Source organism: Eptatretus burgeri, chromosome 9, assembly GCF_056783735.1.
Source record: "Eptatretus burgeri isolate ZD-2024b chromosome 9, Ebu_testis_v1, whole genome shotgun sequence".
In the NCBI taxonomy this organism is placed as follows: domain Eukaryota; kingdom Metazoa; phylum Chordata; class Myxini; order Myxiniformes; family Myxinidae; genus Eptatretus; species Eptatretus burgeri.
The window spans coordinates 85,444,319-85,462,715 of NC_140969.1; the positions used below are offsets into that span (position 1 = coordinate 85,444,319).

At 42.6% G+C, this 18,397-nt stretch overlaps 1 protein-coding gene across 3 annotated transcripts in view; it reads right to left on the reverse strand.

Moving 5' to 3' along the window:
- The window catches only part of STYX (serine/threonine/tyrosine interacting protein), a 49,274-nt gene that overhangs the window by 20,298 nt on the left and 10,579 nt on the right, over nt 1-18,397 (reverse strand). For all 3 annotated transcript variants that reach the window (XM_085895912.1, XM_085895914.1, XM_085895913.1), the window contains exons 3-5: nt 17,336-17,389; nt 8,214-8,311; nt 8,043-8,103 (exon numbers count right to left, since the gene is read on the reverse strand). In XM_085895912.1, the coding sequence (XP_085752038.1) occupies nt 8,043-8,103; nt 8,214-8,311; nt 17,336-17,389 (213 nt within the window). The remainder of the gene's footprint in view (nt 1-8,042; nt 8,104-8,213; nt 8,312-17,335; nt 17,390-18,397) is intronic.

Genomic DNA, 18,397 nt, shown 5'->3' on the forward strand with positions numbered 1-18,397 from the left:
AGAGATATAGAGATATAGAGATATAGAGATATAGAGATATAGAGATATAGAGATATAGAGATATAGAGATATAGAGATATAGAGATAGAGATAGAGATAGAGATAGAGATAGAGATAGAGATAGAGATAGAGATAGAGAGAGAGAGAAAAAGAAAGAGCGAGAGAGGGGTGGGAGAGGGAGAGGGAGAGATTTAGACATATAAAAATATCTAAACGACAAAATGGTCATAAACCTGCAGCAATACCATATATGGATAGACAATTTCAGCAGAAGTGCAACCACTAGATTACACAAACTGCACCAAGTCACCGCACTGTTATTTGTGAGGGTGACGATGTTTGGCTTGTAAGCACACAAAATATATTTATCAGAAAATTCTCGTCAGCTGTGAATAAAGAGTCAAAAGTGGAGTTTTTGTGTGGGAACATGGGAATGAACCGAGCAGGCAACTACAAGAATCAATAAAACAAGAGATACATACTTAACACTTACTTATGCACATTAACAATTCCTCAGTCAACAAGACCGATATGTACAAATAATTCAATAGAGTCTTAAATTCAACAATTTTCGTAGTAATGTCAGTAGTAATGCTTGCTTTGGACACTCATTTTGTGCATAACAACATAGACACAAAGATTCCAAAAATGCAAAACGAGAATTTAAGTTTCAGCATTGCTCCATGAGAACAAAATTTTCAAGTTTGTTCTGCGCACATTTTTTGGGCAGGATGAAGGAGATGACCAAAGGGTTCAATCTCTGAATGTCACTGAACTGGAGCAACCGTTCAGGTAGACCTGGACACACATCAGAAGCCGAACCTGCTCAGAGCTGAGTGGCTGCATGTTTAATTGATACAGAAACGAAGTCGAAAACTTACCTGGTATGTTGCAGTCCTAAAATGTAGCGATAGCCTGAGGAGACTGGGTCTGCTTTTGCTTACTACTTAAATTAACAGAGTAGATCTAGTTACTTTTTTGGTTGCACGTGCCTTTCTTCTTTTTAAAATCATGTGTCTGCAATGTAACTGTATATTTATATATTCAAATTAGTCGAAGTGTTGTCGTTAACTTTGGTCAACAAATCGTTGTCCGTGACATGGTTAATTCCAAAATAATTCAGGATCCATTTGCCTTCCACCTCATCTTATAGCAAATGGCTAGATTGAGCTGAAAACTCTCAGGATGGAAAAAACAATGGAAACTTGGAAAGATGTGGGCTTGGGGAGGGTTAACGGGGGGCAGAAAAGATCATGGTTGGGGGATGATCGCAGATGGTGGTGAACAACTCTCTTGAAGACCTGGAGGGGAGAATGAAATTGAAGAGAATTTGGAAGTTGGTTCCAGAGAGGGGAAAAAAAAAGGAGGAACTAATGAGTGGAGGTGAGCAATGATTCTGGACTTTGGGAGTTTCACCAGAATGGGTTGCTGGCAGAATGCATATGCCCCACAGATATATGGAGGTGAGGGGGGGAGGGATGGGGACAGTGGGGGACAGAGCATGGAAAGCAGATGGGGCAAGCCCAGAAGGGAGGTGGTTGAAGACAGAGAGACCACCGACCAGTCTGTGAATTGAACGCGATAAGCCCATAGACTCAGCTTTATCGCAGGATATTACAATGATCCTGACGGCCTTTCCACAGCGTCAAGATGAACAAGGTGTGAGGCAAGGCACCCGCTCAGAGGGGAGAGCAACACTCCATCAAGCTGCGGATGAAGGCGTTGAAGGGAGATAATAGTTCAGGTGTGCCAAAGACCTCCAACGAGGTTGTTTCCCACCCAGACAGTGAAAAAGCACTTTTGGGTGAAGGCCATCCATGCAGCAATGCGTACAAGTGCCTCTTTACTGCAATGGTGACCATGAATCCCTATGCCACACCCATTTGCAGCATGGATCCTGACCAACAGGGGAACACTGTCACACATTCACCATTTAAGTACTCATTGCACAGTTAATAAGACATCAAAATTAAATATGCATTCCAACCCACTTGCAGTCTGTGAGAAACGCGGAACTGCCCAGTGCATAAAGCAATGTGAGCTGTTACCCTGCTAAAGGCCCAGTCACACCTTGACGTTTTAGCCAGCTTATGCCGATTTTTGAAAAATTTGTCTAAAACGCTGGCACATGTCGAATACGTTATGGGTAAGTTTTGGAAACATTGAGAGCACGCTGAAAAACACTGCCATACGTCGTAGTACGCTGGCTTTCATCGTTGTACTTTGCGGTTGTCCTCAAATTTTAGCATGCTTGAAATTTTACGACTTATGCCAGCGTATGACTCACAAGTTCCGCTACGCTGGCCATAAGTTGTAGGCACGTTATGCGACCGTTGACACACGTCGACACACGTTACTTGTAAGTTAATCATAAGTCGAAACACGTCGAGGTAATGTTTAGCGTACCCGAAACTTATTTCTAACCTATGAGTAACGTGTTGTAGGCACGTTGCGCGATCGTTAACACACGTCCACACACGTTACTTGTAAGTTACTCATAAGTCGAAACACGTCAGGGTAATTAGCGTCAGTGTTCGAGACTCCCTGTTTTTTTTGTTTTTTTTTTGCTTCGGTAGATTAACATCACCGTCATGCCGTCATTTGTTAACATCACCGTCATGCCGAAGAAAAAAAAAACCCCCAAAAAACCAGGGAGTCTGGAACACTGACGCTAACCATTACCTCGACGTGTTTCGACTTATGAGTAACTTACAAGTAACTTTTGTCGACGTGTGCCAACGATCGCATATCGTGCGTACAACTTATTCCCATCGCATGCGGAATGTGTGAGGCATACGGAAAGTACGTCGTAAAATTTTTAACACGTTTAAAATTTCAAGACGTACTCCACTTACTACGACGTATGATAGCGTACTTTAGCGTTCTATTCACGTATACCAAACTTACCCATACCGTATTCGACGTGTGCCAGCGTTTTAGAAGCATTTTTCAGAGGTCGGCATATGCTGGCAAGATCGCCAAGGTGTGACTGCGATGTTGACACTTCCATTTCTCCGGCGGTTATGATTTGAATCGTTGTGCGGCAGCCTTTTAATAGGCTACGCCACGTGATCGTCGGCGATACGTGCAGCGCGCTATGCATAAGTTAGACTATCGTTGGGCATAGGTTGTGAACGCCGACAACAGGCTAAGCATTCTTGGTATAAGTTATCTATACGACAACGAAACGTTCTGTGTCCATTACTAATATGTTATGCATAAGACCAACTCGTTATGAATACGTCCGAATCTTTTAAAAAAAAACATCAAAAGTTCAACGTAAGCCAGCGTTTTACATACATTTTGATACGTTGCCATTGCTGGCTAAAATGTCAAGGTGTGACTGGGCCTTTAGCGCAGCATCAATCAGCTGACACAGACCTGAGAAGCTTTTATTAGCAAATCACCAATCACCTTCTTGTGAAAGGTGCCAGTTACTAAACCTAGTTTTAATCTATCTCCAATATGCTGGGTCAGTTTAAATCGTGAACCAACGTGCGAAGTGCAAAAGCGGGGTTAAACAATTGGTTCTATCTGTGTACAGATGTCAGTTTATGATTGATGAACTACATTCTGAATTTCAATTGAATGTTATATTTTGAACACTGTAGAACACTAATCTGAACACAAACCTGTAGTTTAGCAATACATAGCCTCTGAATTAGGCAAATTGTACGGAATCTCGCCCAATTGCGAATGCGCAGCGAGAGGAGCAAGGTAAATGCTTTCCTCTGTCTGCCTGCCCAACAGTCAAACAAAATTGAAAGTCATTCCAAACAGGAAACAGTTTTAGGGACGTCATAAAGGCCCCAAACAATGGGCATGAATAACTCATGGAATGCGTTTAATAAGGTGGTCTCAAAGAATGAGTGCATCAATGCAATTAACTTCCAAAAAAAGTTTATTTTCTACAGCCTTTAAAACTATTATTTCTTTTCAATTGAATCCTATATTTGAATACCATAGAACACAAATCGCCAAGTTTTCACTTCCAAAAACCTCCAGTTCAACAGTACCCGGACAAAATATGACGGCATTTTATGCCATCTTGACCAATCACATTTGCCAATTAGCATTGGGGAATGTCAAGATCAAGACAAAATCACGGCTCGTAGGAAACATATTGTTACGGGGCCGGGGGGTCGACCGTGAGCGCGACCGCTCTGATGGAGCCGCGAGCCGGCTCGCCCGGAATGTAAAGGTCGTCGCCCCGGATAACTCTGGAACTGACGGGTCCCCTATCGGACCGATCTTCGCCAATGGATAGCCATGTGGTGTAGGGTCGATTGCCAACTTCAATTTACCTAAGTACCCACGTGGTCCGACTACCGGGGAAGTTCACCCTCGGCCGACTTTGTCCGAATGGAGTCGCTATCGCCGACTCGGATCAGGCGTAACCGAGCGTAATTACCAAAGTCGGGCCGGACCAAATGAACAAGTTACGAACACTAATCCTCAAACGCGTCATGTCGAGCCAATGAAAGAAACACAGAACGAGCTGTTACATTCAACAATGGGGGTATTTATTAATAATAATGGGGAACTAGGGAACACGTAAGAGCAGATTTAAACCGACTATACGAAATGCAATGCAATCATTTACAGCACACAAAGCACTTAACAGTTCTCTACTTGTTAGACGAGCCCACGGACACACGTACGCACACACACACACACACACCCAAGAAATGGTGGCCGATGCCTATAATGCAGACTTCAGCTCGGAGGGACAGAGGAGCTGAAGCCCAGGGTCTGCCTCGGACCTTTCCACCTTGTGTGGTCTTCAAGCTGTTTGGACCGGGCACCAGCGTGGACGAACTGGATCCAATCACCGCGAACCACGATCCTTTCCGAGCTCCGGCGGATCCCCTCGTGCTCCGGACCACATGCTGGTGAGACGAGGCGCCGATCCTTCTCGACCCGATGCGTCGCTTCCCCGAAAAACCACCAACCAAGATGAGGCCAAAGAGTCGCACCAAGCCGGGAACCAAGCAGAGACCACGAAGAGCTCCACAAACCAAAAAGAGCTAGCCGTACCAGGCCACGAAGCAGAGCAACAGCCACTCGAAGAACAACCCCCCGACAAGAACGAACTCGAGCCAAGCAGAGGGTCCCTTTCTTATTCCTCTCCGCCCCGCCTCGCTTCGCTTTGGCGTGACTCATGCGCCCTTGTGCGCCGCCCCCCCCCCCCCGCAACCGCGGGTGGGGGCTGTTTACCGTGCTGAATCTCGTGACGAGAGGGTTCTTCTTTGTTGTTCTGACCTAACTATTAAAATAAATCACAGCGCATTTACATAGATTTACCCATTAAACAATGGAAGGCGAGCTATCTATGGAACATGTACTTACCGAGATAACTGAGCTAAAGGACCTGAATGATGAGTGCGATAATGGTTTCCAGATTCGCAACAATATATTGTGCTCGGAAACACAAAGCAAGAGTTGAAAAGACCCTTCCCATGTCATTTTCCTCAAGACTATGTGGGGTAAGATGTTCTATGAACTCTCCAGTTGAATTATGCAGGACTTTCCGGAATAGAAACTCGCTTGTTACACATGGGAAAATATCTGGTTAAACATGAGATGTTACATTAACTCACACATGTGACATAAATAAATTGGTCTGCATTTCTTTGGGTTTATAGGGTTCTTAACCAGGTTTAAAAATGGCTTCCGTCAATGCACAACAGCATATTTTATAGATCTAGCATTGATCTGACAAGCACAAGTTGTACAAATCAGGCGACCAAAGCAATGTTTCCAGTCAAAAATGTTGAATCTGCTCATATCGGATGTTAGTGAGGCCAGCTGCTTTGTTGTTTTTTAATGTCTTGTAATCGTTTAAGAGTTTAGATGTGGAAAATGATCGAGTAAACCCAGGCTCAAAAGTTCAAGAATTGAGAATCAAAGGGGCTTGGAAACCCTACATTAATGAGAAACTGATCAGAAAGTTGATCTGCTGTAACATTATAATGGGTGTTAAATTTTGTGGAGTTGTTGCAAATTACCTGCATAGTCCTCCAGGTTTTCCTGCTGCTGTGAGTCATGTCATTTAAAAGATATAAAGTCACAACAAACCAAAACAAGCAGTTATGCATCAACAAATGAGGAAATAGTGAGGGGCATTAAAATGCTGATAAACACAAGGGCTCTTACCATACGTAATATTGTATCAAAGATGGCAGTGTTGTGTTGTGCAAAATGTCACAGTAAAACACCTTGCTGTGAATGATGCATTGCTTTACAGCACAGCAAAAATGTGCACAGGCTAGTTGGGAAAGTTCATTTCAAGTTAGGGTTTGCTCTCCCAATTTACTAATATTAACATTGTGCTAGCCTGGTGTTGGCTTAGCGGTTAGGGTAGTAGCTTGGGATCCTAGGGTCCTGAGTTCAAGCCCCGTTAGCCACTGAATTAACACAAGGGGGTTGACTCAGCCTGTCTTCCTTCAGAGGTCGGTGAAATGAGCACCAGTATACTGGTAATAGGGTTACTGCATCAGCGGCATAGATGCAAGCATCATGTAACATCAGCGGCCCCTAACCAATGATGCAACCAGCAGCCAAAAAGGTTGCACACGATGGGAAAATGGTGCTCAAGTGATCCACATTCCATGCTGATAATCAAATTATACATCTTCAATGACAAAAAAAAAAGATGAAGGATTTTGTACACACAGCAGTTTTTTAAAAGGCAATCAAATAAAATTTTTTAATGAAAGCTTAAAAAAAGGCAGCAAAAAGGCACAACGCTAAGGGAAGAGGCTAGCACGATGATCTAATAAAAGGAGAAGTCTGCTTGTTAAACTAAACAAATGTAGTTGCAGTAACAGTTGATTTTCAATTTTATTTTACACTAGACGACCCGTGAACCTGTTGAGTTCCCGTTGTGACAGTGGTTGATAAAAAAATTCATAAACATATATATATATATATATATATATATATATATATATATATATATATATATATATATATATATATATATATATATATATATTGCTCCAGCGAACTATACCATTGAGGTTGTTTGCATTGATCAAATAATCCCGAAGAGTACTTCACTGAATTGGGAATTGATTTTTTAATAATTTTTTTCGTTGTCCAATTTGAACGAAACTTGATATTGCGCGTCAATGTGAAAAAAAAAAACGGAGAAAAGAAAGTCGAAGAAATTATTGTGCATAATCTTCTAAACACAATTTTATTTATTAATGAACACGGAAGTATTAGATCAAAATGGCGATGTTTATTTTATTCTTAAAAAAAATTGTTCTTTGTCTGTACTAAATGTTTGTAAAAATTTTTTTACAAAATAAAAGATTACTTGACTGAATCGGGAATTGATTTTTTTAATAATTTTCTTCGTTGCCCGATTTGAACGAAACTCGATACTGCACACCGCAAGAGAATGGTGAGTAAGGTGGGCCAAAAAATTTTGCGCTATTGTGTATCGTTTTGGCTGTATTTCGGGAACATACATACATACATACATACATACATACATATACATGCACGCACACAAGATGAGAGTTTTAGTAATATATATAGAAGATATTAAACACAATATAAATTTTTAGAAACTAAATTATACATCGATTATCGATACGATAAGAGAGATGTTTGTCTGTTTATGTCTGCGTGTCACCATTTTTGTCAGAGATGGCCAAACGGATCTTCGTCAAACTTTCAGAGGTTCATCAGTGAAGAAAGTTTTTGAAAATTTAGAGAGAGAAAAAAAGTTTGATTTTTATTTTACAATCACTCAATAGTGCCCAAGCCTGTGTATCTACGTGAAATTAATATTGAATGAATCCCTGACCCTATTCCTCAGTGGGTGTAGGGAAGTGTTTTAGGACCCCACAAAAAATAGGAAAAAAAAACAAATTTTGATTTATTCATAATGCCAACAGGATTAGATCAGCACCGGGAAATGCCAGGTACCTCTGCTCGCTGAAAATAAATCCCAAAGTAATAATCAGAGTTAACAGTAAAGCTGAGGCTCTCAGTGCAGGAAGAAGATTTTGAACGATGTGTCGACGTACCACAGGGAAGTAGCGAATGATGTTCTCCAGAGGACTATCTGCAATATCCAACACTAGATACCTGAAAGAAATACAATTTCATTGCAATTAACGATTCGTTCACAAAAACATCTTGCAACTCGGATGAGTTGCAAGAGGTGAGTGCAGTTGGAGGGAGTTCAGTGAGCATACCGGAAGCGCTCAGGAAAGTTTGGTTTTACAAAATTGGCTTCAATGTCTTGTCTGACACACACCACATGTGTCACTCCACGGCTCTCCAGCACATGCAGCTGAAAATAAACATTACAAAAGTCAGCAGAATTATATTTTCATTAATCACATAGGTTAAGCAATTCCATTGCTGGAATATTCATGAAAATCTACTCGAATCTTTCAAGTATGCAAGGAAGTACAAACAAGATGAGATGGAAGAAGAAGCCATATGTTGTCCCATAATAGTTAATAACCATTTAATATCCAAATCAAGATTATTAGTACCTGAGATGTATCCTAAATAGATACATATATTTTTAATAGGGTCAAAGGCTCAAGGAAGACCTGCCACATTAACAACACACGTACATGCAGACAGAGGCATTAGACAACACCAGACTCGAGATGTTTTTTTTTTTTTTGTAACATCAAACAGCCCTTCCTAGAACACTCTGGGTACCGGCGACGCCGTCTTGTGAGGTCGCTTTTCTTTCCACAGTGAACAAAACGCAGTTTTGAAAAAACGACAGGAGTTTACTTTTTGCCTCGACAACAGCCTTGACACGTAGAAACTTGTACATATACATCACATGCTGGATTGGGATTGGGGGGATGCGGGGAGGGGGGGGTTGAGGGTAGGGAGACGGTGGGGGGGGGGTTGAGGGTCGGGAGAAATTAGCAGAACATGGACAAATCAACGCAATTACTCCATTTGAAGTAATGTAAACAAGTCCAGCAAGCATGCTCAAGGTGGGTATTTTTGCTCTTGTGCAGGTAGATATTTACTATTTGTCGACTCCGCTGGCAGTAAACATTTTGGGGAATCGAAGATGTGGTTTTGCGGGATCACTTCAACATATTGGGCAATACCACCAAATAGAATCCAAAAAAACGCACCGACTGCTCACATCTAAATATAACAACTACATTTTAAGTACAAACTAGAGTGAAGTCCAAACTTCCTAATGGTTTCAAGGCCATCTCCACTCATGGCTCACAGACTTCCTCTCCTGTCGCGGCCAACGTGTGGCCATAAATGGAGTTCTTTCATCCCCTCTTCCTGTCCAGGCTGGAGTTCCTCAAGGTAGCGTTCTGGGCCCTTTTCTTTTTCTGGTTTTCATCAATGATCTCTCCGACTCTCTGGAAAATCCTCTTTATCTCTTTACTGATGATTCCACCCTCTGCCGTACCATCTGTCATCCCTCAGACCGGCAAGCAGCAGCTTCTTCGCTCCCTGCAGATCTGGGTAAAATCACAAACTGGTCCAACACGTGGAACATGTCTTTCAATCCTGACAAATCTCACACTCTCACTATGTCTCTCCGAAAGGAGCGTTTTGGAACCCCCCATCCTCTCCCCCCATCCTCTCCCCCCATCCTCTCCCCCCATATACTTTCTCAACAATCCTCTGGAAGAAGTCCTTTCGTTCAAGCTTCTGGGTCTCACTATCTGCCATGATCTTTCCAGGGAAAGCTCCATTTCCAACCTTGCCTCCAAAGCCAGTCACCGACTGGGAATCCTCCATCATGCAAAGTCCACCCTTGGTCAACCTGAGCTATTGACCATATACAAAGCTTTCGTCGGCAGCCTGATGGAGTACTGCTCTCCCTCTGGGCTGGTGCTCCTGCCTCTCACCTTTCTCGGCTTCACGCTGTGGAAACCAAGGCATTTAGGATCATTGGTATCTCCCGCAGTGAGGCTGAGTCTTTGGGCCTCTCACTCTCTCAACACAGGCAGGTCGGTGGTCTTTCTGTCGTCTACCGTCTCCTCTTCGGTCTCGCACCCCCCCTGCTCTGTCTGCGACATATCCCCCCCCCACCCATATTTCCGCAGGGCGCTCAAGGTCCGCCAGCAACCCCTTTCTGGTAAAACTACCAAAATCATGAATCACTGCTCACCTTCACTCTTTCATTCCTCTTTTTCTCCCAACTTTGGAATAAACTCCCTCACTCTGTTCAATCCCACTCTTCCCTCCAGGCCTTCAAAACAGCTGTTCACCACAATCTCTTATCTTCCCCCATCCAAAATCTCGATCTTTTCTACCCCCGTTAATCCACCCCAAACCAACCTCCTTCAAATTCTCTGCTTTCCTTCCTGAAAGTCCCTGGAATGTTCATCTTGTATACCCCGTGTTCCCCGCCCCATCCCTCTCCCTTCCACAGATGTCCTAATGTCTCTGTGCCCCACTGTTTTGTCCTTCCCTCCTCTTGTCTCATGCCCCCCTTGATGTGTGTTGTGTGTTAGCTCTCACACAAGCCTCAACAATGTATACAAAAAAAGAAGAAAAGTCGATGGCGCACCATCGGATATCCCCACACTTCCCACCAAAAGCAAAGTTGAAAATGGCAAAATGTTCCACTAGTAATGACCCAATATCAAATTTTGAGTTAATTTTTTTTTCTTCTGTTTTGACCCCTGTGACCCGAGCTCCACACCACCTGGGGCATGAACCGGGGATAAAATTCCCAAAAAAATCTTCACATATTTCATGCGTCCCCCAATGTTGATTGCATAAGCTATGCGATGTTTCTTTTGAAAATGTTTGAAAATGTGCCTGTAAATGCATTTTTTAGTGTTTGACCTTTTGACCTCACCCCAGGGGGCAGGGACCAAAATGATACTACTCTTGCACCTTCTTTACCATGTGGTGATCATAACTACCAAGTTAGGTGGATTTCTGCACAACCGTTTAGGAGGAGATAGCGTGCCAGACAGCCAGACAGACAGACAGACAGACATGATTACAATATCCCTAATTTTTCCAAAAAGCGTGGGGATAATAAAGGTAGGAATATATCGATAAAATTAATGTAATTTGAGCTTTTCTAGCTGTACAGCCATGGTTGAGCTTTTACTCACAGTGTTTTTTAACACTATGCATCCTGCGTTCAGTTACCGAACAACCGTAACTGTGTGTGGTACTGCATCAGGGTCCGAGCGCCCATTGCCTGCCCCTAAGCGGTGCTGCCTTATCACTTGTTATCAATTATTTATGGTGGCAGAATGCAGGAATTATTGATGGGCAAGCATCAGTTAAGATATCTCCAAAATATTTGGAGATATCTCAAATAATCATATGAAACTTCCACCAGCCACCAAAAAGCCAAAGGAAACGCAAGGAGGAGTATACTGTACTGTATGAGGAAGGGAGGGCAAGATCATCGAGTGAACATGTAACATGAGCAAAAAAGGATGTCAAAGGGAAACAGGTAAACAGTAGATCAGAGGAAAGAGATAAAACATACTGCTAAGAATGCTGAAAATGAAATGCTGGCTCACGGTGAAACTCATGGTAACTACAATTTGAGGGATTTTAGGATAAAACAGATGTCTGAAAAGTTAGCTGTCAACCTAATATGAGATTTAAACGTGGCATCTCAGCATGATGAGCCATTTTCTCCTGACTCCAGGATCATGGTCTGAAATCCCATACAGGGTTAAATCTGCAAGTTCACCACATTACCACTGCATATGAACAGCAGGTGAACCTGGTGAATTATTTTGTTGCATATTCACCAAATAGGAATTCAGAGCAAGCCTATTAAAAGTATGGGCCGAAGTTGATCTAGCACATCTATACCATGAACCCGGAAGCACGAGCATTCCGTGTGTTTGAGGTCATTTCCCCCACACATTCAGAGAAACTATTGTAATAGTGTAACCTGATTTTTAGCATCAAATGTCATGGAGTCCTTTTGTTCCTGGTGTCCTCCATATAGTACACCTAAAGAAAATGGTCACCCATTAATTCTCATTCCAGAAAACGAACGCCTAATGTGTCTGATCACAGAGATGTCCAAGCTTCATTTTCCAAGACGAGAAGGTTCCTACACCGTATATATATATATATATATATATATATATATATATATATATATATATATATATATATATATATATATATATATATATATATAAATATATATATATTCTGGGATGATGATGCAATACTACTGTTGCAATCCTACAATGCTACGACCAGGCACAAAAGGGTTAATAAGGAATGCATCAAATTGTAAAGATCTACAGGAGACTGAGGTGGGAGAATAGAGTGTAAAAAAGAAAGAAGTGGAAAGCTTCATACAAAAAACATAGGGGCAATACCCCTGGATGCTCACCTCGTAGCAGCTGAATAAGATAACAAAGGAAGCACTGGTAGGCATGGATCACAAAATATATTACGGAGAAGAAGGTAAATACCTATGGATTTTTTTTTTTATACCGTGAACAAACTTTGGTAGATCATGGGTGATAAAGGTTGTGGTCATGTTTCATTGAAATTGTGTGTGTGGTTTCAGAGAAGAAAGCAAATACCTATTTTGGGGGGCAACCCCCCGTAGACCCCCTTCGGACCAGATTTTTTAATGCCATGAACAAACTGGTACATACAGGGTGATGAATGTTGTGGTGAAGTTTCATCAAAATCGCATGTGTGGTCAGAGAAGAAGTTTCAAGTATTTGTGGACGGACGGGTGACGCGCCATCCCATAAACTCACCTGGAACGTAGTTCCCGGTGAGCTAACAAAGGAGAACTGATAGGAAGACGGCTGGAGAAGTACAAGTGGCTTTACGTCGAGTATGGCAAAAATGACAGCACACCCAATACTCCAGGGTGTTTCAAAAAGATTGATACAACTTTGACTTTCTGCCATTTCTTTGTTTTTTGACCAAAACCATTTTCTTTTTCAGGGTTTGGTGGTGTTATTGTGGTATTTGTTTCCTGGAGTTTCCAGCTCCGTAGCTCAAATATGCCATTGACAGTGAAGCAGAAGACAAAAGTGGTGGCTCTGACTAAATCATATGTAGACACCCGCCGGAGGTTCTGCCAGGAAATACGACCACAGAACACGTGATGGACCCATAAATTGTGCCATTTTCAACATATTGTGAAACATTTTGAGCACAAGGGTACAGTGCACAACCAGAGCAAGGGCAACAGTGGCAGGCCAGCATCAGTAACCAATAACCAAGCCAACATCAATACCGTGCGGGATTCTGCAGTGCACAGTCCCAAGACGTCCCACCGCCGGCACTCCCGGGAGCTAGGCATCAAACCAACATCAGTCTGGCGTATCCTCACTGAGGAACGGAAGCTTTTCCCATACATCATCTCCATTAGGCATAACCTGAGTCAAGATGACAGGAGAAGGAGATTTGATATGTGCAATTGGCTCAGTGACAGGATGGAGCGGTACCCAAGCTGGATCAACCTGATCTGGTTCAGTGATGAAGCCCATTTCCACTTGAACGGTGCCATCAACAACCACAACAACATTTTCTGGCTGGTGTCTACATATTATTTAGTCAGACCCACCACTTTTGTCTTATGCTTCACTGTCAATAGCATAGTTGAGCTACGGAGCGAGAAATCCCAGGGAACAAATACCATGATAACACCACCAAACCCTGAAAAGAAAAACAGGAGAGGTAAAAAAAACAAAGAAATGGTAGGAAGTCAAAGTTGTATCAATCTTTTTGAAACACCCTGTACATATGGTGTTTTGAGACCATAGAGAATGATGTGGTGAGTAAAGGGATCCCAACAACTGCTTACGTTTAGGGATTGGAATTGTACTGTTTATGGTTGTTTTGGCATATTCCAATCTGCTTATTACTATTTTCCTTTGACATTTCTTTGTTGCTTTTCTTAATAAACATGTATTCCTTATGTATCGTCATGTCAGAGGGGTCAGTTAACACAGACCACTCTGAGCCGGATAGTCTAGGACCATCCGCGGATCCTGGAACGGTGGTTAAACTGCGTTTAACGTTACTGGAATTTCCCAAGGTTCACACAACATCGATCTATAATTCCAGCAGTGTGTGTGTGTGTGTGTGTGTGTGTGTGTGTGTGTGTGTGTGTGTGTGTGTGTGTGTGTGTGTGTGTGTGTGACCGCTGTTTCTCGACAACCACTAGTCCGATCGAACATGCCAGGTATATTGCTGGGGACCTGAGTATGTGCCTTTTCAAGGTTTGATATTAATCGGACAAGTGGTTCCCAAGTTATGGCCATTTATTTACCAACCAATGAAAGGACACGTTGCTGCGTAGGCGTGGCTGCGTAGGCCGGTGTGCGGCCGGCCGACGATGATGTCACATGCCGTGCCGGTTGCGATGGGGATCGGTGCCTTAGTTCCCGTGGCGTAGGAGTGGCAATGGTCAATGGCAGCGAATGTTATGGCAAGCAAAGACAGGGAGGTAAACTTGATTTTAATTAACTCTGTGTAAGTATCACAGCAGTTGTTACTTCAATGCAAGCGATAATTTGTGGAATGTATGTGAACATTCCGTACAGGCACGCACCAGTTCCGGATAGTGATGACTTAATGTATTCTAATAATTTCTCGATTTCTTATGCGCATTTATAGATAAACACAATGCCCCAATCCAGTCGTCGTTTGAGAGCGAAGGAATGGCCTGTGTGGTTGTTTGAAAGTTTTTTTTTGGGGGGGGGGGTTGCACGTACGGGCACGCATGTACGGGCACATGAGAGCGAAGGAACGGCCTGTGTGGTTGTTGTTTCTGGCTCGCAGTTTGAAAGGTTTTTTTTTTCCACGTACGGCCACGCACGTACGGGCACGCACGTACGGCCACGCATGTACGGGCATGTACTAGTATCTAAAACTGGCAGTGTTCACATGGGGAGGTCGGAAAACAGGAAAATGTTTCTTTTTAACAATTAAAATGTTTATTAGAGGTATATTTGAGGGGAAAGACGAAATGCAAATATTAAATATACAGGGCAGACTCGGCGCTCAAAGGACAAAGTAGGGAGGCACATGCATTTATATACAGAGAAAATAAATAACGCTTAAAGCCTAACCCAACTATGGCACCAAAAATAAATACTGGGACTCGCACAACAATGGGGAATGAGCAAGGGCTTGAGGCAAGGCACGAGCTGGTTGTGGATCCGTACATGCTGGTGCGGCACAGGGCGGGAGGATGGCGATGAGGAGAGCTATGGCGATGAGGAGAGGGATGCTGCCTCTGCCAAGGTCCTATCCCAACTGCAACTCTCATTCCAAATTTACAACACAAAACTGGGATTCTAACTCCAAGCTGCAACTCCAAAATTTCCAACGACAACTGCAAAACCAGAACTGCTGCGCTCAGGTATGGTTACAGCCTCATAAACTATGATACGCCTTTTTGGGTGATGCATCTCACTCATTGGCCATCCACTTTGGTGGGCGTGCCACCTTCTGGGCCGTTCCATCCCACGGGATGGTCCCAATTAAAACAAGGACAAATGTCAAGGGTGTAGTCAGAGGTCCAAAAGCGATGAGGCGAAAAGAGATGAACTTGGTTGATGTGACGGTGCGTGTAGCGCAGCGTTGCGAGCGCCAACGGCGCGAAGCCATTACAAGCCAGAGGGGTCTGGGGGCCTTGAGCGGCCCCCAGAAGACAATGCATTTTTGATGCCCAGAAACCTATTCTTGGCTAATTTCAATGCTCAAAATTTAAAAATATTAATGTTCATTTCAACCACATTAATCATGAAAAAAAAAAAAAAAAAATATATATATATATATATATATATATATATATATATATATCCATACAGTCAAACAGTAAATTTTGTTTGTGTCAAAACATTTTAGCCCCCATGGTAAACCCACCCCACACCCTTACCACGCCTGACCCCACATGTTCTCTCATCATTCAATCACAATGTTCCTCATCATCCTTATGATGGTTGAAGGCTAGTGCCACTCTTCTGTGCAGACTGGTATCCCAAGCCTTGAGGATGCGCAAGGTGTCCTCATGAGATCAGTGTACTGGGAGGAGGGTTGTTCAGTCACTGTCGGGGGGGGGGGGTATTGTCCTATTTAGGTATTGTGATAGGAGTGGAGATAAGAGTATTCAGAGCACTGCTGGGTAGCTTTGATAGTTTACTCCCCAGGGAGCGCAGATGGCCAGAGGGCTCAGGCTAGATCATATTTCAGGAAATGAGCGACGAGGCAACCGCCTCGTCTGCCTCAGCCTGGCTATGCCCTAGAATGTGTCCAAGAGCAGCGTCCTAAAGGTTTTGTCGGCTAAAAACAAACAAACAACAACAACAACAACAACTTCCGATATTTCGTCACGTGCCTTGATTAAGCCAATAGCGATACCCGTCATAGTGTATTTACGTATTTACGAAATAAAGTGTATTTACGAAATAAATCGTGTATTTACGAAATTACAACACATTAAATTTAATAATGTTTAAATAGTAACGTAAACTTTTCGAAACTTTAAAGCAAATGTGTGAATATATTTAAAAGTTCATGATAGACGCTCTCAAAAGGCATCCTCAATGCGAGGATGTGTACAGGTGCTTAGTATTTAAGGAGATCCGGATCCTGTATATAAAAGAGCCGAGTCCTAATATAAAGGTTTTGTCTTCACAAGAAGAAGAAGAACAACAACAACAACAGCGCCGAGCTCTCTTAGTGCAGTGTTCGCTACGCGAGACGCTGCTAAAAAGTCTTACACTCCCTTCTCCAAGGCTCTGCAACCGATCTTGCCGCCATGGCTTGCGGTGCACCAGCCAAACAGTCACTGCCGATTCCTCCTAAAGCGCAATGCACTTTTCAGTTGTGCCTTTATGCCCAAGTCTTCACCCGGTCTTGTTCAAAAACAATAGGTTTTACACAACAAACTTATTTTACACCGTCTTAAAGTGAACACTCACTGCCTCCTCAGTCCAAATTTTACAATACGATTTACTCTAACAATATTCCCTGTTCTAACAGTCCATCATGCTATAATTATCCCAATCCAGCCACAGATTCCCCCCCCTCCCCCAACGTAACAAAATGTTTTAATTCTTGTTTGCAAGAAACAAATTAGGATTTGGCGAAACATCTTTTTGACCAAATTATCTAAAACGCTCAAGAGTTTTCGATCCAGCTCACAACCTGCCATATACAGTATTTGCATTGATTTGTCCATCATTTACAATGCTGATTTGTCCAACAGGTCAAGCCACATTTCAGTGCACATGAAGCATGAAAGCTCAATATCCACCTTCAGGCTCATCACACAGGTAAAAAGTACCAAAACGAACCAAACAATGTGCTACTAATAAAGGTGTTCAAACTTGAACCATACCTTACTCTTCATTGCTGCAGAATATGGGCCAAGGTACACGCCAGGAACAATCTCCTGCAGGAATTAAACAGAATAAAAATATAAATTGGATTTACAAATCACCAAAAAAAAAAAAAATTGTAAACTCAGCTATTCAAGTTAATCTTGAGGCACAAATGCGATTGTAGAACATCTTAACAAGTATTGCATAAAATATAAATACATATACATTTACATACATACCTCCAGCACCCCTTAAGTGGAATGGTGACCATAAACCCCTGTGCCACACCAGCACTTGTTGGAGGGTTATGGATAAATAGGGATACCTGCCACACATCCACTGTGTTTAGGTCACTATTGCAGTTAAGAGATGCTTGAGGTATATACTGTACTTCCTCATGGGCAGACATATTAATTTATATCTTCATGCATTCTGTCCCTGTGGGCTGTAAGGTATGTATGTGCTTGTTTGACGATAGGATTTGGCCTGCAGGCCAAAGTGCTTGTGTATATCAGTTTGACAAGCTTTGTTGGAGTGTGTCGTTAGCCATGGGGCCGTGGTGCACGTCCATAGTTCTGTTTCAATGTTTGATTAACTTATTTTTTATTATGCAATGTGGGCTTATTCGACGAGTGGTCACCATCGTTTAAGGTTTCACCATGCATTCTGGACCCTATGGGCAAGGATGAATCTGTTTTTGTATGACCATGAGCCTTCGCCTTAGGGCCAACGTGCTGAGCCAGTTTGTTTTCCATTTAACGCTGATATGTACACACACACACACACACACACACACACACACACACACACACACACACACACACACACACACACACACACACACACACACACACACACACAATTGTTAAATTATGCAAATAATTAAAATTTGGTATAAAATGCAAATCACAAATGACAGAATCACATATCATGTGTGAAGAGGAAATGCTCCATAGTACATTCAAGTGTTGATAGAGTACACTGTGACTGGTTGTCATGCAAGCGATCATAAAGTTACACACCCACAGAAGGACTATCAAGCATAGGCAGTGATAAAGTTGTCGTGTGGTGAATGTGTA